The 23,572-nt window shown below is 44.7% G+C and overlaps 1 protein-coding gene across 1 annotated transcript in view; it reads right to left on the reverse strand.

Moving 5' to 3' along the window:
• Nucleotides 1-21,961, reverse strand: part of LOC139391652 (partitioning defective 6 homolog gamma-like) — a 35,158-nt gene extending 13,197 nt beyond the window's left edge. Inside the window, exons 1-2 of the mRNA XM_071139054.1 lie at nt 21,632-21,961; nt 17,324-17,546 (exon numbers count right to left, since the gene is read on the reverse strand). Coding sequence (XP_070995155.1) covers nt 17,324-17,546; nt 21,632-21,706 — 298 coding nt within the window. The 5' untranslated portion in view covers nt 21,707-21,961. The remainder of the gene's footprint in view (nt 1-17,323; nt 17,547-21,631) is intronic.
• Nucleotides 21,962-23,572: the final 1,611 nt, after the last annotated feature.

The following is a 23,572-nucleotide window of genomic DNA, read 5'->3' on the forward strand; positions in this document are numbered from 1 at the left end:
TTTAGATATGACAAAATGTGTAGAATTGCAGGAAATATGCTTTAATATGCTTTAAACCTGAAATTCTCTCCACCACCAAGAGGGGTGTGAACAGTTTGTCTCATGAGCAGTTCTTGTGCACATAGAAAAAAACATGGCGTGTGCTGGACGGGGGGGGTCCCCGAGTGAAAATGTTTGGGAACCCCTGGCCTAATACATTACACTCACAAAGCCTGGAGGAGTCAGAGCTATATGAGTCATAGACAGTCTCAGGCTGTAAACCAAGTGCATCATTGGATGTTCCAGTAATGGTGAAATATCAGAAGGCTTTATTAGTGCAGGGGGGTGGTGGTGGTGAGAGGGTGACATTTGATTAAAGCCCAAGAGTTTCTGAACTCCAGAGAGAAGACTATCCACCACTGTCCCAGTGAGACCAATATAGACAAGACATCTACATTGGCAGCAGAGGGGGGTTTGCTGATAAACTGTGTCGTGGTGAATGAGGGTGTACCCATCCCTGCCTGGACACTAGATACAGCCTCTCCCTGGCCTGGTCTGGTCTAGCCGGGTATCTCTCCACCCCCTCACCAGCCTGCCTGTCAGTGAGCAGAGCCAGACCTCCTAAACATAACCTCCTCCTCCTAACCCTCGCTCTAATCTCCCCAGGTTCTGGGTGACAACTAACAGGCCCTGAGAGAAGGATAAGGACTGTACCTTCACCATATCTCTTTATCCCCATCCCACATCTCCTGACCTCACTTCTCCTCATTAGAGAGGATCCGGGGAGTCTGACTATGTTTGTAGTGGTATTTTGTGGTATTTTGACATGCATAAACGAGAGACGTGCTTTGAGAATGCTACCTATGGAGTACAGAATAAAGGTAGGAACTTTAATGCGAGACAGGAGTCAGGATTTTGGGTGTCAGTGGGATTGGGACTGGATATGAAAATAGCCTAGGCTCTAAAGATGGACAATTCCATCTTCTCCTATCATGCCTCTGAATTGTTAACAGACTTCATGGTCTGACAGATGCCCATGTAGTGAATTGTGCATATGGCTATCAAATTTGTGAGTGCTTGAAGAGTCACGTGTTATTTTATAGGCTATAATGTAGGGGTTTCCTGTAGGGTTTATTAACTGCATACGTGTGCCCTACGGCAGTGTCCATTGTGCGCGTGCTTTAAATTTATGGCAAATAAGCTACGTTTTGGCTTCTATGCTACAACCTGTTTGGATAATGTGCCATTTTATATTTTGCAGGTCTGCTGCTACACATGTTGTGTATTTGTGTGGAATTTCATTAGTGCAACATTGGGGGAAATGTTTCTAATTTCTCAGGTCTTTTCCCAGGAGCCCAGTTACCCCTAATACCCAGCCTGTCCAATCACAACAGTCCAGGTTGACATTCACACACCAGCCCTCAACTTACACACACACACACGACTCACACTGGCAAACAAACTCACGTACTAGTGAGAATTACACCAGTGGCCAAGTGGAGTTGGGATTGCAGCCTTGAGGTTTTCCTGTCAGGCACAGGGAGAAGTGAGCGAGCTACACATCATTAAATGATGGTTGGTGTCGGTGGAATGGGAAAGAAGTGATTAGGACAGGTAACTGCAGACTAATGGGGACAAATCGTCATGGTTTCATCCACCATTAGAGAAAGACAAAACAGAGAGAGGCCGAGAGAGTCTCACAGTAAGCTAATGCTTTGGAGGGTTTCACTCAACCACAGTAAAACTGTCTTCACTGTGGTTCCCTCAGAGAGACATATCTTATTTTGTGGTTGGCAAGAATAATGTGAATTTTTGCTTACTCTACATAAATCAGATCTACATAACAATGTGAGATAATTTGATAATATCCTGCACATGTTACATCAATGTGCAGGGCACATATTTTATAATGTGCCTTAGCCATAATATTATTTCACATTGTGAAATTCCTTTTTCACATTGTGTAAGAGCCAGCGAGAGGCTGGTTCTGTCCACACGGGGCAGTGTCAGCCCCTCTCCTCCCCAAGTAGAACCTCTGTCCTTGGGTGTTGTTGGGTAATTGTTAGGCAGGCTGGGACAGGCCCGGGCTGGAACTACACCTGAAACAACAAAAGGCCTGGTCTGAATCTCTGCTGCTACACCTGAACCATCCACACAACCAAACTGCTTCCTGTGTGTTGCTGACATGCGTGTCAGGTTCTCCACGAACTCCGTTTTCAGACGGTGACACATAACGAGTACCTCATACCCTGCCCACAACTCAATTTCTCAAACAAAGCAAAAAATCAAAGTGAAATAAAACTATTTAATTACAATGGGCCCCCTGAGATAATGCACAAATACTTTAAAGTCAGGACTGCTTACAACAGTGATAAGGTAGGAACACAAACCATTTTCAATAAATTGCAGTATTATACTATAGATTGACCGCTGAGCCAAACTTGTGTCTGGTGAACTGAAGTGCTTCCACTCTAGCTGTCAGTATCTATAGTCTACAAAACGAAACTATTTATAGTCTAGTCTCCACTAGTCATCTGAGAAGAGTTGGAACTCCTTTGCTCCTCCTCCCATCCCACCGCCCTGAACTGTTGAACTGCTGAGCTGGCCTGATTGGCCGACAGCCCACATGTTTGTTGAGGGGCCTGTCTCCTCCATCATCTCTTTCTCCCTCCCTGTGTCTGTCTGCTGTCAGTTATTGCACTGCAGTTACAAAGCCAATAAGAGAACTAAAATCAGACCACATACCCTCTATGAGCAAAGGACCACAGAGAGGCATGGGGGATGCTTATATTAGGTAAACAAGAGACGGGATTAGGCCTAACCTATTGAAATTGCTTTCCTCAAAAAAACATCTTCTGCAATGAGGTAGGGCATTATAGTTAAAACAAAAACATAATAAGTTCATGCTCAGGTCTGTAGCCTGCCTGCATGTCCCATAATTTTGTGATTGACAGCTCTCCTGATCCTCTGCAGCCAATCAAACACTCCACTGTCAGTTAACATTGACCAAGCGCTTCCCTGGTCCTAGTGGGGTAGTGGATGTTAGATTTAAGAGGTGGGGCACGGCAGGCTGTCTCACTGTTTTACATGACCTATATCTGCCTCTTCTCTGAACACATTCTCAACTCAGATGAATTGTTCCTTTAATCCCCTTCAGCAGATTCAGCACACCCCAACCACCACCACCCCCAAACACCAACTGTGGACTGGAAGTCCTACCACAGTCAGAAGAGTGTTGCGTTTTAGCCTGTTCATATTTTATCAACACAAAGCACCATTTGGAGATCAGAGAATTAGAATTTAACATGCTGTCGCCATGGTGATGAGAATAAAGCAGATGAACATTCCCACCCTAAACATAAAAGCCACAAAATAATGTCACATTCAGTGCTGTGTTCTTTCACAGGGGGAATGACAGAGTACTTAAACAATAGTGAAACACCCTGCAGAACACGAGTCACAACTGAGCCTGATGTGCAAGTATAAAAACACAGACAACGAGTGATGCCCTTGTGTGCCCACCGAACCGCTGCATCGGGGCTAATTGTGTTAGTTCACTGAGAGGGGGAGGAGTAGCGAGAGTTTGGCCAGAGCAGAGAGCCTGTCTCTTGGTTGGCTTCCACAAGACAGACAGACAGACACACACACACACACACACCAGCTGGCAGGGCTTTATCAGGCAAAGTGAATTTGGGACCATGCAGAGAGTTTTTTGCTTCAATGATGATGAACTTATGAAAGAGGTCAAAAGGTCATGGACTAGATAATGACTGCCGCCAACATTTCGGCAGGGTGGCTGATCTCGTGGATTAAGATCTGATGGCCTTCAGGCGACGGGATTTGTGGATCCCTACATGCTAGGTAGTGGGCAATACTGCAACCAATACATGTGGATATCCCTAAATAGGAGAGAACCAAGTACAAAAACAAAAAAAACTTTCCTAGAGCAATTATGGTTCTTCTAAATACTTGCGTCACGGTCCGTACTTCATCGGGGGTGTTTACAGTTAGGTCCAAAGCAGAAATGTCTTTGTCCACGTAGTCCTGTTTGTAACATGGCTTCCCAGATAGACCAGTGTGTAGAGGTGGTGAGTAGCTGAGGAGGAGAGGCCCTCCTCAGTAATTATGGAGTCCAGAAATAAAACGCTGGCAGAGGCGGCAGTGGAGATGTTCAGAACACAACGTTCCCTGCACCGCTCCATTCACTCTCTCACTGCTCTTTCCTCGCGGCTCAACCCCATGTGCTCACAAGCGGCCGGGACTATTAAAGGGCCCAGATAGTGTGCCATGTGTTGCCTGAGAGGGAGAGATGGGGCTGATTACGACTGCTACAGAAACTCTATTCTCTGATCCCTGGTCATCAACCACCACAACTCTACAGGATTCTAGAGTTTTGAATGTTTATGGCATTCCAGAATTGTTTAGAGATACAAAAAATTGTATTATGTGAAAGACAACTGCTAAAAGTAAAAAGTTAACATACACAATGTATGAGAGTAAAACTCTCAAATAAATAAACAATTATTTTTATGTGAGTGAACTACACAGAGCAAAAATATTGACCAAAAAATATAAACACAACATGTGTTGGTTGATCCCATGTTTCATGAGCTGAAATAAGACTGTAGAAAATGTTCCATACACACAAAGCTTATTTCTCTCAAATTGTGCACACAAATTTGTTTACATCCCTGTTAGTGAGCATTTCTCCTTTGCCAAGACAATCCACATACCTGGCAGATGTGACATATCAAGAAGCTGATTAAAGAGCATGCTCATTACACAGGTGCACGCACCTTATGCTGGGGACAATAAAAGGCCACTAAAATGTGCAGTTGTCCCACAACACAATGCCACGTCTCAAGTTGAGGGCTCATGCAATTGGCATTCTGACTGCAGGAATGTCCACCAGAGCTGTTACCAGAGAATTGACTGTTAATTTCTCTACCATAAGCCGCCTCCGTCTTTTTAGAGAATTTGTCAGTACGTCCCACCGGCCTAACAACTGCAGACTAAATATATACCCAAGTGTGAGCGAGCGTTTTGCTGATGTCAACCTTGTGAACAGAGTGCCCCATGGTGGCAGTGGGGTTATGGTATGGGTAGGCATAGGCTACAGACAACGAACACACCTGCATTTTATCGATGGCAATTTGAATGCACAGATACTGTGACAAGACCCTGAGGTCCATTGTTGTGCCATATCCCCGCCGCCATCACCTCATGTTTCAGCATGATAATGCACGGCCCCATGTAGCAAGGATCTGTACACAATTCCTGGAAGCTGAAAATGTTCTTCTACGGCCTACATACTCACCAGTTGAGCACGTTTGGGATGCTCTGGATTGGAGGTCGAGCGATTATGATTTTTCAACGCCGATACCGATTATTGGAGGACCAAAAAAAGCCGATACGATTAATCAGACATTTTAATGTATTTGTAATAATGACAATTACAACAATAGTGAATGAACACTTATTTTCACTTAATATAATACATCAATAAAATCAATTTAGCCTCAAATAGATAATGAAACAGGTTCAATTTGGTTTAAATAATGCAAAAACAAAGTTTTGGAGAAGAAAGTAAAAGTGCAATATGTGCCATGTAAAAAAGTTAACATTTAAGTTCCGTGCTCAGAACATGAGAAAGCTGGTGGTTCCTTTTAACATGAGTCTTCAATATTCCCAGGTAAGAAGTTTTAGGTCGTAGATATTATAGGAATTATAGGACTACTTCTCTCTATACGATTTGTATTTCATATACCTTTGACCATTGGATGTTCTTATAGGCACTTTAGTATTGCCAGTGTAACAGTATAGCTTCCGTCCCTCTCCTTGCTCCTGTTCCTGGGCTCGAACCAGGAACACATCGACAACAGCCTCCCTCGAAGCAGCGTTACCCATCACTCCACAAAAGCCACGGGGAACAACTACTCCAAGTTTCAGAGCTCACCCCGCTAACTAGCTAGCCATTTCACATAGGTTACACCAGCTTAATCTCAGGAGTTGATAGGCTTGAAATTATAAACTGCGAAGAGTTGCTGGCAAAACGCACAAAAGTGCTGTTTGAATGAATGCTTACGAGCCTGCTGGTGCCTACCATCACTCAGTCAGACTGCTCTATCAAATCATAGACTTAATTATAACATAATAATACACAGAAATACGAGCCTTTGGTCATTAATATGGTCGAATCCGGAAACTATCATCTCAAAAACAAAACGTTTATTCTTTCAGTGAAATTCAGAACCGTTCCGTATTTTCTAACGGGTGGCATCCATAAGTCTAAATATTCCTGTTACATTGCACAACCTTCAATGTTATGTCATAATTACATATGTCTGGCAAATTAGTTCGCAACGAGCCAGGCAGCCCAAACTGTTGCATATATCCTGACTCTGCGTGCAATGAACGCAAGAGAAGTGACACAATTTCACTTGGTTAATATTGCCTGCTAACCTGGATTTCTTTTAGCTAAATATGCAGGTTTAAAAATATATACTTCTGTGTACTGATTTTAAGAAAGGCATTGATGTTTATGGTTAGGTACACGTTGGAGCAACGACAGTCCTTTTTCACGAATGCGCACTGCATTGATTATATGCAACGCAGGACACGCTAGATAAACTAGTATTATCATCAACCATGTGTAGTTAACTAGTGATTATGATTGATTGTTTTTTATAATATAAGTTCAATGCAAGCTAGCAGTTTACCTTGGCTTCTTACTGCATTTGCGTAACAGGCAGGCTCCTCGTGGAGTACAATGTAAAGCAGGTGGTTAGAGCGTTGAACTAGTTAACCGTAAGGTTGCAAGACTGAATCCCCGAGCTGACAAGGTAAAGATCTGTCGTTCTGCCCCTGAACGAGGCAGTTAACCCACTGTTCCTAGGCCGTCATTGGAAATAAGAATGTGTTCTTAACGGACTTGCCTAGTTAAAAGGTGTAAAAATTTTTTTTTTTTTAAATAGTCCAAATCGGTGTCCTAAAACACCAAACTTGAAATCGGCCCTAATTAAATCGGCCATTCCGATTAATCGGTCGACCTCTACTCTGGATGGATGTGTACGACATGTTCCAGTTCATGCCAATATCCAGCAACTTCACACAGCCATTGAAGAGGAGTGGGACAACATTCCATAGGCCACAATCAACAGCCTGATCAACTCTAAAGGAGATGTCTTGCGCTGCATGAGGCAAATGGTGGTCACACCAGATACTGACTGGTTTTCTGATCCACATCCCTCATTTTTTAATTTTTTAAAAGGCCTCTGACCAACAGATGCATATCTGTAGTCCCAGTCATGTGAAATCCAGATTAGGGCCTAATTTATTCATTTCAATTGACTGATTTCCTTATATGAACTGTAACTCAGTAAAATGTTGCATTTATATTTTTGTTCAGTGTAGAATAAAGGATGCCGTTTCACCACTCGACAGGAGGCGAGGCATGTCCCGCACAATTTACAGTGAATGCAGCAAGCAGCGAGGCTTTAAAACAAGGTAACCTATTTCCTTCTCAAAGGGCATCATAATTCCCAACACAATCATGCACTGGTGTTCACCGCTGTGACACACACACACACCCCACATGTCTGGCCTTGTCCTACATTAGATCAGTATTTAGAGGAACTGGAGAGAGATGGTTTCTGGTTTGCATAGAGACATTGCCTGCTCCCAACCCTAACCTCTCCTCAAACAGCCTGCGGACATAAAGTAGGCTAAATGCTTCCCTACCCGACCAGCACCCACAATTAACCTCTTCCAGGGTCCCGCCCAGCACAGGGATAGTTCTCTCCAAAACCACGTGACTGGGTTGGGTCCAAAATTCACTAAACACCGCCTGGGTGGGACTATAAATAACGATAGCCTTGCACTAGGCTAAACCTCCCCTCCTTTACCTGGTCTAAAAACACACTCAAGGTTCAGGCTGCTGCAGGAATGGGCTGGGCAAACAGATGTACTTGCAAGTTGTTTTTGTGAGGAGCTGGTTGTTAAGTCTCTGGAGAACTACAGCTATCAGAATCACAACAGGTAATGTAAGCTAACATGCAGTGGTACAGACACAGTCTCAGATCATGTCGGAGAGAAACTCACACAGGAACCATGGCAGTGTGTCTGGAAACTTAGGTTGTGGGGGCCGACTCAGCCGAGGCCTTTTCAAAGCAGGTCGTAAAGCAAAATGAAGCAAGGCGAGGGAGAAAAAAACCTGACGTTTAGAGTTTAATTAAAGGGAACAGACGACTCCTCCACTCTAGTTTAGAGAGAGGACGGAAAGAGGTGTGTGTGATCTCTAGAGCAGACAGAGGAGACCAGGAAGGAGGGATCCAAGGAGGGGGAGATTAATAAAAGGAAAGAGTGCAGATTACTCTCCTCCTCCAACCATCCTCTGCTCTCCTCCCAACCATCCTCTGCTCCTGTGAAGCTCCTAAACAACAAGCTGCTGTGTGTTTGCCATGACCGTATACTGACTCCACAAACAACCACGAAATTAAAAACACCACCAAACACCAAGACACAAACAGGGGAAGTCATGGAAAAAGCTTGCTTGGGTAAACTAAACTACTGTATCTGGCCCTGTTAATGGGAAGAGCGTGGGTGGAGGAGGGGGTGGTGTGGCATTACTGACACCCAAACAAGTGGCTTCATTTAGGGCCCATCTAAAAACTGTTCATAATAGTCCTGCTTCAAGAGAACAGGCAGCCTGAGGCAGACAGAGGGCCAGCCCCAATCAGGCATGGTGCTAACCTTTCATGCTGCTCCTAGCAGGCAGCCACAGCTCCATCACACTCCAACTACTGCACTCTCTGTGAGGACCAAAGGAGGAAACGACCACACACACACCACTTTTAACTGCTCTGGTCAGGCCAGCATACCACCGTAGTGTAGATACACTTGGCATGGTCCAGGAACACACACAGGACAGTCTACTACGGGAAGCAGGCAGGATAACCAAATAAACTGCAGAGGGAAGCCAAACACAGACCAGCCAGCCAGGCCAATCATCCCCCTTCAAAACAACTGCTATAACAACCTACAGGAAGGCAGAAGCTATTTCTATGAACAGCCCACCAGTGTCCCCCCCTCTCTGGGAGGTAATGGTCCAGCATAGCCTGAGCAGCACAGCACTGTCTCCACACTGGATATGACTGGGATTACCCAGACAGGGCTGTCTGATGTCTGAATAACAGAACCACAGCAGACTGGACTAGCCTAAACCTGCAGACGCCTTTCTCTCCCTTTATGTTCTCCATCTTTCAGACTTTCTTTTTTTAATTTTACCTTTAACTAGGCAAGTCAGTTAATAACAAATTCCTATTTTCAATGACGGCCTAGGAACAGTGGGTTAACTGCCTGTTCAGGGGCAGAACGACAGATTTGTACCTTGTCAGATCGGGGGTTTGAACTTGCAACCTTCCGCTCTAACCACTAGGCTACCCTGCCGCCCCAGGGTAGCCTGCCATTTCTCTGAACTGTCATTCTGTCAGCTTCAGCGCTTTCACCAAAGTGAGAGGAAAGAAACCCCACACTGGGGAATAGAGTGGTGGAAGTAGAGGGGCAGAGGGGTTACTGACAGCTGGTTCTCTTCCTCCCATTTCAAGAGCCTGTCTGTTTGTCCAGAGCAACATGTGGACCAGCAAATACATTTCCCGTTTCATAACCACCATCCCAAACAGAACCAGGCGTTTATCCCTGAAATCTGAGCAAGAGATGGACAATAAGACAAGTCACCTGCACAGTTAATGCATTCCCATGGCCGATAATACAAGGGATGAAGCAGTCCTCTCCTCTGACCAAGCAGCATCAAGGTTGTATACTTACATAAGGCCATATTCTCGCATGAATAAATATTACATTAAACTAAAATCAGACATCTAGTCCGATCTCAGCACGAGAGTGACATCCCTAAGCCTGCTCTGCTGTCACTGTTCTGACTGGAGGGGATAAAGGGCTGTCGCTAAAATGACTCTACACCCCGGTTTAAAATGCTCAGGGGACACAGCTTTTTACACAACACTGGTGGAGAGGTGAAACATCTGTCATGTGGGTCTCTCTTCAGGAGGAGTCTGCAGTGCAATGAGTGGCAACACAACGTGTTCCTGTTCCAGGGGGGAGTTCTCAGAAGCCCTGTGGTAATAAGGGGTCTGGGTGGACCAGAGGTTCAGACAGTACCCCGTGGCTGGCTGCTGTGGTAGACAAACAAACACCCACAGGAGGGATGCAATGACCGACTAATAGTGCAGCGAAGCTACAGACAAGTCTTAAGGAGTTGGTTGGGATGTTTTGTAAGTTGCAGCCAATGACCATTAGTCACATACCTGGAGGGGGGGGGGGGGCTACACCTGGGGGAAAGGAGGTGCATGTTGCCAAAAGAGACGCTTGTTAACAGACATGCTAAATGGTCTCTCCTCCAACAACCCATCAGCATGATGAGAGGGAGAACGTTATGGATTTAAGAAACATTTCACAGAAGATTAACTTTGGATACAATTCCAATCTACAATGGCAATACTGATGAAAGTTCTAGCTCGTTATGACTTCGACTCAGTCTTTCAGATGAAATCTAATCGAGTCAGCCTGGGCCTTCTCTACGTCTCTATACAGTCCGCCGTCTGGGCTCAGCTTTCTGTAGGGACTTCAGAATTGACTGACTGGCTCTCTTCAATACTCTGGTCTGGAGTCACATCCTCTCTGGGGAATTAACTTATACTTACTGGAGAGGGTTGTTTGTTTCAATGCTTAGTAAAAGCACCACCCCACTTTGTTTAGTAACGACAGAAATATAACAAAGCTGCCGGTTCACTATATAATCAGTCCAGTCCAGACAGTGCCCCACGGCAGGGTTCTGTTACAGTGTGAATGACATTCCTCTATTCAGACCATGCCAAGTTTTATTCCTCAACAGATTTATACTTCAAATAGAGTCTACAATTACAATAACACTTCCCCTGAACGTCTGTTGTGAAAACTCGATTCCAAGTCAAAGGAGTAAAAACAATAATACCAATTTGTTCACTATGGTCCTTGCCAAATTAAGTGATAAACTAAGAGACAAACTTGGACCAAGCCGTTTCCTTCTGACAGCCGGTCCTGTGGGTTTGTACTAAGTAACAGAGCCACTGTTTTGGCTAACGCCGTTACCTGTCTCTAGTTGTCACAGGTGAGTGTACAGAAGGTTATTGAGGTTATGTACACAACACCACGTTAACACGGGCCACATTGCGACGACCTTGGCCTAAATCACCCACCTCCTCGTTCCCAACTTCCCAGTATTTATTTCAACTGGGGGTTTTGCGAAAGAGGGGCTGTCGTCGTCTGTTTAAAGTTTAGTCGGTGTTCGGCGCTGGCATTGTCTTCAAAAACAACATTTCCTCCCAAAACGTGAAAAAATAATAAGTAATGTATTTTGCTTGGTTAGAGGCAGGAAGTCTGCTACATTAGTGTAGTTGAAGGAAGGATTCTGATGGGGCACATTCAACATTACATTTTTTAACTCTATATGACTGTTTGTTTTAATTAATTAATTATGTGCACGGGGGGGGGGGGGGGGGGGGGAATTCAGGTAAAATAAACAAACAGTGCTTTCAACCAGAAAAAACAACAACATTTGGCTACCTGAAAATTGAGGTTGGTTAATGAGTCCCCTAAGGTAAACTTATGTTGACTGTGTGGCACCCCAGTAACATCTTAAGTGAAATGCGTTTCTAATTTTTGCCTATGGGCATTCCATCTGAAAGGACCCATGAGCACCAACATGAGAAGTTCATAGGAGCATGTCAAATTGGGTGACAAATGAAAGCAAAAGTCTATAGTTTGGGGAAATTAAGGCACAAATACATTTTTGAAGCATTTTCCATCTTAAAAAAAGGTATGGGTAATTCCACAGTTACAGACTTGGGATGAGACTCAGACTTTTCCCTTAAAATGTATGTCAAACAAAAACCTGAGGGAGACTATACCGTAATTCTGTGACCTAAGTTATCTGCACAGTTCTTCCATTAAAATGTGTTTTATAAATGTTTGTGGAAATTGTAACAAGTAGTCCTTGTGCATAGAGTTGTATGGTTTGTTAAACCTTGAAATCAAGGGTTTTTGTTTGGCATACATTTGAGTGAAAGAACTGAGTCAATGCGTAATTCCGTCACCGTGGAATTGTCCCAACACAAAACAATAAAAACCCATCTATGCTTTGTTTGTATATCAGTGGTTGGCAACAGGTGGCCCATGCGCCAAAAACGGCCTACAAGTTATTTTTATTTTGGTCCCCCAAAAATATCAACAGTTTAAAAATCAGGAAATCTGTTTCACACAAATAAAAAAAAACTAGACATGATCGTGTCTATGTGATCAAGGTAAAGTGCCTTCAGAAAGTATTCATACCCCTGGTCTTTTCCCACATTTTGTTTGAATATAAAAATGGATTGAGATAGTGTCACTGGCCTACACACACACACACACACACACACACACACACACACACAATACCCCATAATGTCAGAGGAATTATGTTTATCCAAAATTTTACAAATTTATAGAAAATGAAAATCTGAAATATCTTGAATATAACTGTACTAAACCCTTTGTTATGGCAAGCTGAAATAAGTTCAGGATTAAACATTTCCATAAAAAGCCACATAAATTGCATGGACAGTGTGTGCAACAATAGTGATTTAACATGAATTTTGTATGACTCATCTCTGTACTCCACAGATAAGTGTAAGGTCCCTCAGTTAAGTAGTGAACTTCAAACAGAGATTCAACCACAAAGACTAGGGAGCTTTTCCAATGGCTCGCAAAGAAAGAAGGGCATCTATTGGTAGATGGGTAAAAATGTCAAAACAGACATTGAATATCCCTTGGAGCAAGGTGAAGTTATTAATTACACTTTGGATGGTGTATCAATACACCCCGTCACTACAAAGATACAGGCGTCCTTCCTAACTCATGAGGCCAATGGTGACTTTAAAACAGTTACATAGTTTAATGGCTGTGATAGGAGGATGGATCAACAACATTGTAGTTACTTCACAATACTAAATGACATTGAAAAGGAAGCCTGTACTGAATATAAATACTACAAAACATGCATTCTGTTTGCAACAAGGCACCAAAAGTAATACTGCAAAAAATATGGCAAAGCAATTAAGGTTTTGTCCTGCATACATCATGTTATGTTTGGGTCAAATTCAATACAACACATTACTGAGTACCACTCTCCATATTGTCATCAACTGTGGTGACTTCATCATGTTATGGGTATGCTTGTAATCGTTAATGACTGGGGAGTTTTTCAGGATAAAACAGAATGGAGCTAAGCACAGGCAAAATCCTAGAGGAAAACCTGGTTCAGTCTTACCACCAGACACCGGGAGATGAATTCAATTTTCAGCAGGACAACAACCTAAAACACAAGGCCAAATCTACACTGGAGCTTACCAAGAAGACAGTGAATGTTCTTGAGTGGCCGAGTTACCGATCCGTTTGAGAATCTGCTTGAAAATCTATGGCAAAACCTGAAAATGGTTATCTAGCAATCTAGCGATTTTGAAAATAATAAAATGGGCAAATGTTGCACAATGCAGGAGTGAAACGTTCTTAGACTTACCCAGAAAGACTCACAGCTGTAATCACCGTCAAAAAAATATTCTAACATGTATTGACTGAGGAGGTTGAATACTTATCTAATGAAAATAGTGTTCTGTTTTAATGTCTCTTCCACTTGGACAATGAGTATTTTGTGTAGATCATTGACAAAAAGTGACAATTAAATCCATTTTAATCCCACTTTCCAACACAACAAAATGTGGAAAAGGTCAAGGAGTGTGAATATTTTCTGAAGGAACTGTATAATTCTAATTACGTTCTGGCCCCCATACAACTCCCTCTGAAAAAAATATATAAATAAATACATATTTAAAAAATAATAAATAAAAATCGGCCTGCGGCTGAATCTATTGCCTACCCCTGACGAAAACCATGTGTGCCAGCTATTTCATTCTGTATTTATAACGCAATTAGAATCAATTTCAATGAAAAGTTACAATTCACAAGTCGAACCTTAACCCTATGCAGCCATTACCCTCAGCTTGGTTTACATTAGAAGTTGTCAGGCCAGAGCTGGTCCAAAGACTAAAGCCTGTGACCCTATATGACCCTCTTCAAAAGCAGTGCACTATATAGTGAAAAGGGTGACATTTCAGACCCAAACTAAAGCTCCACCACTGCAGTGCCATGGAGGCCACACAAAGCTCGCCCACTACAGCTCTTTGACCCACAGCTAATGTGAGTGACCAGCACCACTCTTTTTCCCCTCTGTCCTTATACTCCGCTTGTATCTTTCCCAGCTCCCGAACTGTAACAGTCATACACTAGAATAGACTGTTCCAGAGTTCCCCACTGTCTCTGCTCTATACATCTACAGGACAGTCCTAATACTGTTCTTCCTCCGTGACCAGCTCCGTGACCAGCTCCGTGACCAGTCGAGCCCACAGCTTCAGCATCTCGGCAGTTCATTGATCATTAGTTTGCAAAACAGACGTGGCTCCAGTAACAGGATGAGCTAGGAAATGACATTAGGGAATTATTCCCACTTCCTGGATCTCCCTGTTTTACAGGAAAATATTGTATAACAGCAGGTGGAGAAAGATCCTTAATCCTCTCCCCCTCAGTCTGAGTTGATCATCCTACAGCCTCATAACTCACTGAACAATGGACAGCACAGGCAGGACGGGTGAAAGCCAGCTGCACCGATGAATGTGGCTACTGACTGATCCCTCTACACCAACAACAGGCCTTGTTACCGGTCAGAGAGAGAGACACCCTTGTAAAAGCAGCAAGGTCCCCACACTCACACAGGGAGGGGGGGTTGGGAAAGGTAGTTGGGGGAGAGTGAATTAAATCAGGAGGGGCCTCCCGAGTGGTGCAGCGGTTTGAGGCACTGCATCGCAGTGCTGGAGGCATCACTACAGACCCGGGTTTGATCCCCGGCTATCTCACAGCCGGCTGGGACTAAAAAACCCATGAGGTGGTGCACAATTGGTCCAGCGTCGTCCGGGTAAGGTGAGGGTTTTGCCGACCGGGATGTCCTTGTCCCATCGCGCTCTAGCGGCGGGCCGGTCGCAAGTTGCACCGTTTCATCCGACACATTGGTGGGGCTGGCTTCCGGGTTAAACGAGCAGTGTGTTTTTTTTTTTTTTAAATCTAATGTAAACCAGGAGGAACTGTACCTCTGCGGGGCTCTTCCAGGTTCAGTTCCCCCCCGTGGACTAGTCACTACCCAGAGATCTGAGGGTCTTAGTGGATCCCAGGAGGAGGGGTGATGTGCACCTGTAGCACATCAATGGGTCCTTCTCATGGCAGTGGACCATGGAGGCGATCTAGTTATCCCCCCCCCCCCCCCCCCCCCCCCTAACCTGGCCCTTGGGGCCTTGTCTGACTTTGTCTACTCTGATTGGCTGGGTCAGATTTCATGTGGTGAGAGAGAAGTCTCTATAAACTGACAGGCAGTGAAGGGTTCTGGGCTGTGGAACTCCATCGTCAGGGACATTAACCTGCTCTGTTCAGTCTTATAAACCGATTCCAGAGTTTCACTCAGGAGGAGTGTTTTGCATAAATAAGTTCCTTTCCAGCTTTCTCCAAGTGTGAGGTCACGCAAAACCGAGTGAAGAAGAATGTTTAAGACTGTTGCTGTTGTGAGCAGCATTGTTGTCTCAGAGGTTACGGTCAAGTTAAATGTTTGTTCAGTCAGTGTGCGGGTCCAGATGACCCATACTGCATTAGAATAGGATCAGAGTGACGGAGTCATGTCTCTGTGAGAGGCCCTGTGAGAGGCCTGTTCCAACTACTGACCGTCTCTGACAGAGGCCTGGATTGTTCTCCGGTGGTCCGGAGACGCTTGGACAGCGTGACTGACGGGAAACCTGTGGTGCTGGTTAACACGGTGCCCCCGTTGCACTGCTGGTACGACCCAGCGCTAGTCGCCACAGGGACCATTTACTCACAGTTACACAGGCAGGAATACACCTCAGTATGACTAGAAGTTAGTAGAACAATGGCCTCAATACATAGCTCCTGAATGTTAACTCATCCCCAAAGAAACTACAGAGCAAAATCCCCTAAATACTACTCATGCTTACACCATGAGTTCTAATGCAATAAGTTCACCTTACCCTGCCACACACATACGAATACTTCACAATCTTTCCTTAACTCTTCAAACCATCTGATTAAACCTTCATTCTTTATTAGCAGAGGCTGTGTATAATCTTCCTGTGGTTTCTTCATTCTGTATAAAATTATAGACTACTGGAGAGGCATCATTTCAACAGACAAATCCTTTGTGTCAGCAATGTGCTATGATAACACCCCGCTTTGTTCAGCCTCTTGTATTACAATCAGTGGGAGTATTGTCATAACACGGACTGTAGCAGTATGTCGTGAGACAGCACACCAGGAAACACAACACAGCCAATGACGTGAACATTCCACTTAGGATTTCACATGAAACATGAATGATGGAGTCACTTGTATGCTGGGGCCCGCTGCAGTGGGCTCCCCATGCCTGGTATACAGGGGGAAGCGGCCTCCACATGCCTTGTGTATACGGGGGGTGGGCTCCCATTCAGTGTTTAGGAGTGTTGCATTTGGCTCCGCTCAGCCCTACACAGTGAGAAACCTCTCATTCAAGCGGGGCTTTTGTTCTCAGTAATGTCTGGTATGTCAGCACACTGGCTCCCATCAACTTCTTTCTATTGGCTGCATTCGCCTGCAAGAATTTCCCTTTAAGATAGCACACAGGACCCCCCCCCCCCCAAACGCACACAGGACTAAACCACCCCCCCACACGCACACAGGACTAAACCACCACCCCCCCCCCCCCCCACACACACAGGATAAAACCACCCCCCCCACACACACAGGACTAAACCACCCCACACACACACACAGGACTAAACCACCCCACACACACACACAGGACTAAACCACCCCACACACACACACAGGACTAAACCACCCCCCCCACACACACAGGACTAAACCACCCCCCCCACACACACAGGACTAAACCACCCCCCCCACACACACAGGACTAAACCACCCCACACACACACACAGGACTAAACCACCCCACACACACACACACACACACACACACACACAGAGGGCCAGCAGTACAGGACAGCCACCCCTCCAGTGTGAGGCAAACAAAAGGCTTCCGACAGCTAGTGGTGAGAAAACACACCCAATTCATTACATAACCACTGACGAAGTAAAAGAAAAAGGATTGTTGCTGATAGAGAAAAGTGCAACACCATACAGGTCTAGTGGAGCTGCTCCTCACCTTGTCTCTGTATGAAGACCCGGAGCAGTGGGTGGGCCGTAGACACCGCCTTGCAGAAGTTGTCGTCGTTGTTGATTGGCAGCAGGTCTCCGTGGATGTCAGCGTAGCCAATCATGACCTCCATGTTGGAGATGCGGTGAACGTGCATGATGAGCTTATAGAAGTCCTCGAACTTCCCCGGTTTGAAACGGTCCACAGAGAACCGCCGGAACTCTGCTCCATACTGCAGGGACAACACACAGGGACGACACACAAGGACGACACACAGGGATGACTTAGCAAGAGTTGCTATGGGTGACAGAGCACAGCACTGAACCCCGTTTGAGACTCAAGTATAAGGTCGGCTCAATCTCATCGATCTGGCCTATAAACTTATAGTAAGACATAAATAAACCTGGGTGGAAAAGATTTTCGGGGCACACTTAACATACTGCGGGTATGAAGAGAAGTGATTTACAACGGATTCAAGTTGGAGAACAATCTACTACCACCAAGGTTATGACGTTCAGAATTGAAATGGCAGACTGACAAAACAGAATTGGCAGAGACACAATATTCATTCAGGACGTCGAAACAACATGGTGATTCTGACCTTCACAGACAGTCTGACCAATATAAAACTGTCTACACATTGTAACACAAGTGATGACACGGGTAAAAACCAGAGCCAGATTGTTACAATGTGACTGCGACGCCCAGGTCTTTGATTTATCCCACTGAAGCAACAGAGGGAAGTGGAGGTTTAGGCTTGTCCCAAATGCACCCTTTCCCCTATATAGTCCACTACTGTTGACCAAGGTCCCAGGTCAAATGTAGTGCACTTGCACTATATAGGGGAGCAGGGAACAGACTTCGACAAAGGAACAATGCAGGTGAATGAGTCAGCAGTCAACCGGCCTATCTGGATGAGAAGACGCAAACACAGTTCAATTTTGTTCTGACGTTTACACCGTCTTCTGTCTGGGCAATATTATATGGACAAACTGACTGCACACAGACACACACACACACACACACACACACACACGTTTGCTCAGACAGGATGCCTAGAGGCGTGATTGTCTACACTGGCCTGTCATTGTGTGTGACTGGACCACCACGGAGAGCAGCTGGGTTGACCTAGGGGTCACAGCTGTGGTCATGTGACTGACACGGCCAGTAGAAACTCTAGCACTGTATGCGTGGGCACTGGGCCTGCACAACACAAGCTAGGCTTTGTCTCTGACAATAGCACTGTCACGTTACAACATAGCACTGTCACATTACAACCTCAGTCATTTGTGAATGGTGGCGCGATGTGCTGCACTCTGCTGTGGCCCGGTAATTATTTGCTCAGAGACGAAGGTCTGAATGGCAGTTTGTCCTAGAGGGAGGCCTGGGTTAGACTGCTGGGAGATCTTTGTTAGACTGGGCCTGTCATGAAGGCTGCCATTACTATGTGAAATATCATCGGAGCATGTTGGTGAGGCAGTGCAATGCCAGGTGTGCCATCCAACTCATACCGATGCCAAACACAGATAAACATACACACAGGCAAAGTCGCATACGAGCACACACTACAATAAATCAGAAATGGATCCTTCCATTAAGCAATAAGTGATGAGTTTGTGACTGTTCCCTCTCAGCTTCTGGGCTAATGAGGTCTTGTGGGGGGGGGGGGGGGGAAACTCACATGACTCAACGGTTATGAAAAATGTAAATCAGAAATCTAGAAGAAGTGTTAGAATGTGTTAGTCGTTGAAAAGTAGGTGGTCACTGGTATTTTTGTAGGTTACTGTGTCATCCATGTGACTGAGCTGTTGGAACAGCCTGTGTATTAAAGCAGAACAGGCCCTAAAGGGTATCAGCCTAGACAAGTCTAGACAAGGCCATGAGCTAAATTTGAATCAAAACCTGAAAGTAATACAACACACTGACAAAGCCCCCCCCCCCACAAACACACACACACAGGAGAATGTCAACGGGTCCATACAGGTACAGACTGCACTGCTTAGCCATTAGGCCAACACACTGACTGACATGGAGGCTAGACTAAGCTCGCCAACGGCTTCGGTCTTATCACGTTTCTAGCCGTGTGAGTCAGTCTAAACTGCTCGGCTGACCTATGGACAGTTTTGCATGGAGATGAAAACGCCAGTGGTTGAGAGATGAACCATGATGGGTGAGGGAGGGAGGGAAGAGGGTGAGGTAGATACTGTCGGGTGAGAAAAGACATGCTAACAGTATCATCTTACACCTCTGCAGATAACACCTGCTGCAGAGACAAACCAGCCCGCTGCAACACAGCTCGCCTTTGAGAAGCCCTGTTGTTCTAGTCTGTTCTGTTGTAGTCCGGGGTTATCAGAAACAAAACAATTCCCCTGAGAACAGGTTCTCATCCTGGGTCAGTGAGAAGCAGGAACTAAAACCCTTTATGACATCACCAGGAGACTGATACCGACTCTCTCCATCAGATAGTGGTGAGAGATGGTGCCTGGCTGATGTAACACTCCAACAGGCCTGAATAGAGTGGTGACGGTGAGTATGGATGTTGTGTCACTAGAGGACACTGGTTGACTCACTATCACTACGACAGACAGTTCTGTGATGACACGTTTAGTCCTGCCCAACCTAGCCCATCCCACTACGGCTCTCGATGACACATTTCTCCTAAAGTTTCCCCCTCAACCTGTCCGAGGTTGTGTTTTCAACACACAACACCCAAAAACAAAACTTTAAACTGCTTGATCCTTAAGGGGTTCCCAGGAGAGAGAGCCCAGAAGGGGGGGCCTAACTCTCTCCCAGGGCTCCTGAAACAGGGCCTCCTTTCACCACAGACAGAGAGACAGTGGGTCAGCAGCATTCCAGCCCTGGTATGAATTAGAGTGAGGCTGAATACTAACTCTGAATTAGGCTGAATACTCACTCAGCCCTCTGAGACAATGGAGGGGCTTGGCTCTGCAGCGGGCATGGTGCCATGATGCACTTCACCAACAAGAGCCTTGAGCCTTCAGCAAAACACAACCAGCCACAAATTCCAATACCGCACAACAAAAATGATACAACCTGCCTAAATGGACAGGCTGTGAAAGACACCTGCAAATGCACTAGACTCCAGTTCCATCTTAAACCTTGCTTTATTCGAGAGGAGGACAGAGAGGAATGATGGAGGAACCTGAGCAACATACCATAGTAGTAAAAGAGCACACTATCAGTAGAATATCTTGACATGTCAGGATGGAGGAAAGGCAAGACATGGGCCAGTAGTTTAGAGATCAGGTATCTGAACTTATCTATTATACTCAAACAGTTTCAACAGCACCTTTTCATCTTATCACTAGTCTGTCTGTTGGTTGGTTGGTTGGTTGGTAGGCAGGCAGGCAGCTGGCACATACTCTAGACTTAGAGTGATGTTTACAGGGTGAGGGGAAGAGGTTGCTTCACAGAGTCAGATCCCCAGCAGGTCAAGAGATGCTTGTCCTAATAACTAAAACACTCCATGTCTGGGGTTTCTGGCATTGCTGCGGGAAGTAGTTTGGTGACGGAGCTGCAGATGGCTATAGTCGGTCCACTAATACAAGACCATTAAAGCCCAGTACACTACCTTTGTGAATTCTTCACATACACACACGTGTTTCTGGCCCAAATCGATAGATGACTAGATTGTTGTTTTGCAACAATGAGAACAGATTTGTTAAAATAACTGAATTAACTGATGTTAGGACTTGTATTGGAATGTTATTTGTTTGAGAAAGCACAGCTATGATATATATTGTAAAGTCGGTCTGTGTATTGCCGTGGTGCTATTGAAATCCACACGCTGTCAGTGTCAACTGGGTTACTTAGTAGCAACAACAAAAAAAGTGTAGTTTCAGAAAGTATCCATGTCTTGACTCTACTTACTCTCTTGCAAATTAACAGGAGTCTTTCGTTCTAATAATTAACACGTTTAAAAATGACTTTTCTCATTGCAAAACCAGTTTTTCTAGAAAATCGTGACAGTAGTGAAAAATCCTGCTGCCATAGCATAAGGATTTACATGATTAGTCTTCAGCGGGTTTTCCCTAGAAGTTGCCTTGTGAAAACAGTTTACAACCAATACTTCATTTAGACAACTGGCTTAATTGTTGAGAGTGCAAGTTCCCATAGCATGTGCCAGGTCAAATCTAGACAAGTAGTTAGTTGTATGGTCTGCAGTCTCCACCACCCCCGAGTCCCTTTTGCCACAAACCCCATTCCAGAGTATGTGAAGTAGTTTAGGCTGATTTAGCCTAAAACATATTTTTAAAAATGCCTAAATGGGTGCCATCGATAGGGTAGTCTGCTTACCTTGCTTTTCACTTCAACCGCGATGCAGTCCAAGTATTGCAGGGAAGATTGGGATTTATTGAAACTCCGATTCATTTTTGGGGTTCGAATAAAAGTTGACCCGCTCGCCCACAGAAAAGGGGCTGTTTGGTTCTATGTCCAGTCGCCAAACCCCCTTAGTCCCGCGTCGTTTAGACAGCTAAGTTTACTTGAGTTACTTGACTACCTCGTTATTTGACTACCTTTTGTGCTGTGGCCCGCGACGCATTGGAGAAACTCTAGGGTGAAAATAAAAAAGAAGAGAACAAATCGGCGCCTTTGACTTGGGGGAGTGAGTTTTCAGATGACATCATCGAGCTCCTCCGTGAATGTTTTCAGCGTTCAACCCTCCCAAAACACCAACCCTCCGAGACGCCAGGGACGCGAGGCCATCACAGTGTATAGAAATCCATAAAAATACTGTCAATGAGGAAAAAAAAACATCTCATTATTATTATGCAATAATGCTCGAGGAGGTGTGGCAAACGTTAGAAACCACTTTATAATAGCAATAAGGCACCTCAGGTGTTTGTGGTAAATGGCCAATATAGCTTAGCTAAGGGCTGATCTTAGCAGGATGCAATGTGGAGTGCGCCATTAGCAGTGGAATATTGGCCATATACCGCAAACCCTTGAGGTACCATATTGCTAATATAAACTGGTTACCAACGTCATTAGAACAGTAAGAACAGTAAAAAGTAATGGTTTGTCATACCCATGGTACATGGACTGATATTCCATGGCTTTCAGCCAATCAGCATTCAGGGACGAGTTGCATCATCCCTAAGAACACCTCTCAGCCTTCATACATTGGCCATATACCCCCCAGGCCTTATAGCTTAAATATACCAGGGCTATGATGTAAAAATGCTAGTTTTACTGTTCCATTTATGTTGGTAATCAGTTTATAATACCAATAAGGCGCATTGTGGGTTTGTGGTATATGGACAATATACCATGACTAAGGGCTGTGTACAGGCACTTTTGCGTCAGGCCTAGTATTTTGAAACGATTCAATCTGACTGAGAGCAATCTCTGACAATAACCTAGTTTATAAATCATGCAGCATTCACTCACTGAATAATACAAGCTGGTTTACATCCCGTTGTCCTGTTTCCTCACTAGAAATTATTTATAGATGTAAAGTTAGTAGAGATCCATACAATAAGCCAAGAAAGACACCAAGTTGTTCAGGGCCATGAGGATTGAGAAGCAATATGGTTATGGGGTTTGTGTGTTCATTTTATTTTATTTATTTAACTAGGCAAGTCCATTAAAAACAAATTCTTATTTAAAATGATGGCCTACCCCGGCCAAACCCTAACGACACTGGGACAATTGTGTGCCACCCTATGGGACTCCCAAACACAGGCGGTTGTGATACAGCCTGGAATCGAATCAGGGTCTGTAGTGACATCCCTAGCACTGAGATGCTGTGCCCCAGACCACTGCGCCACACTGGTGTGTGTGTGTGTGTGTGTGTGTGTGTGTGTGTGTGTGTGTAGCTGTGTGTGTGTGTGTGTGTAGCTGTGTGTGTGTGCGTGTGTGTGTGTGTGTGTAGTGTGTGTGTGTGTGTGTGTGTGTAGAAATTCCAACACATTTTCCAAAAAGTAGTAGCATTAGTCACGTAAACACAGAAATAAACAAATGGCACATTGGATTCCTAATTTTAAAAATAAGTGGTGCTTTTCTTACCGAGGAGACCGAGGAGTCTGTTGACTCTCTGCGTATGACACTACCTCCTCCCCTCACACTGTAAACATTACTCTAAACACAATATTTGCCTACTCTAGGCCTACTCTAGACCTACTCTAGACCTACTCTAGGCCTACTCTAGACCAAAAGTGAATATCATTTTTTGAGATCATAACCGTTTAAAAGAAAAAATACAGTATTATGGACTGATCAGAAATAAATAAATCA

Source organism: Oncorhynchus clarkii, chromosome 32 (assembly GCF_045791955.1).
Source record: "Oncorhynchus clarkii lewisi isolate Uvic-CL-2024 chromosome 32, UVic_Ocla_1.0, whole genome shotgun sequence".
NCBI classification, from domain to species: Eukaryota; Metazoa; Chordata; class Actinopteri; order Salmoniformes; family Salmonidae; genus Oncorhynchus; species Oncorhynchus clarkii.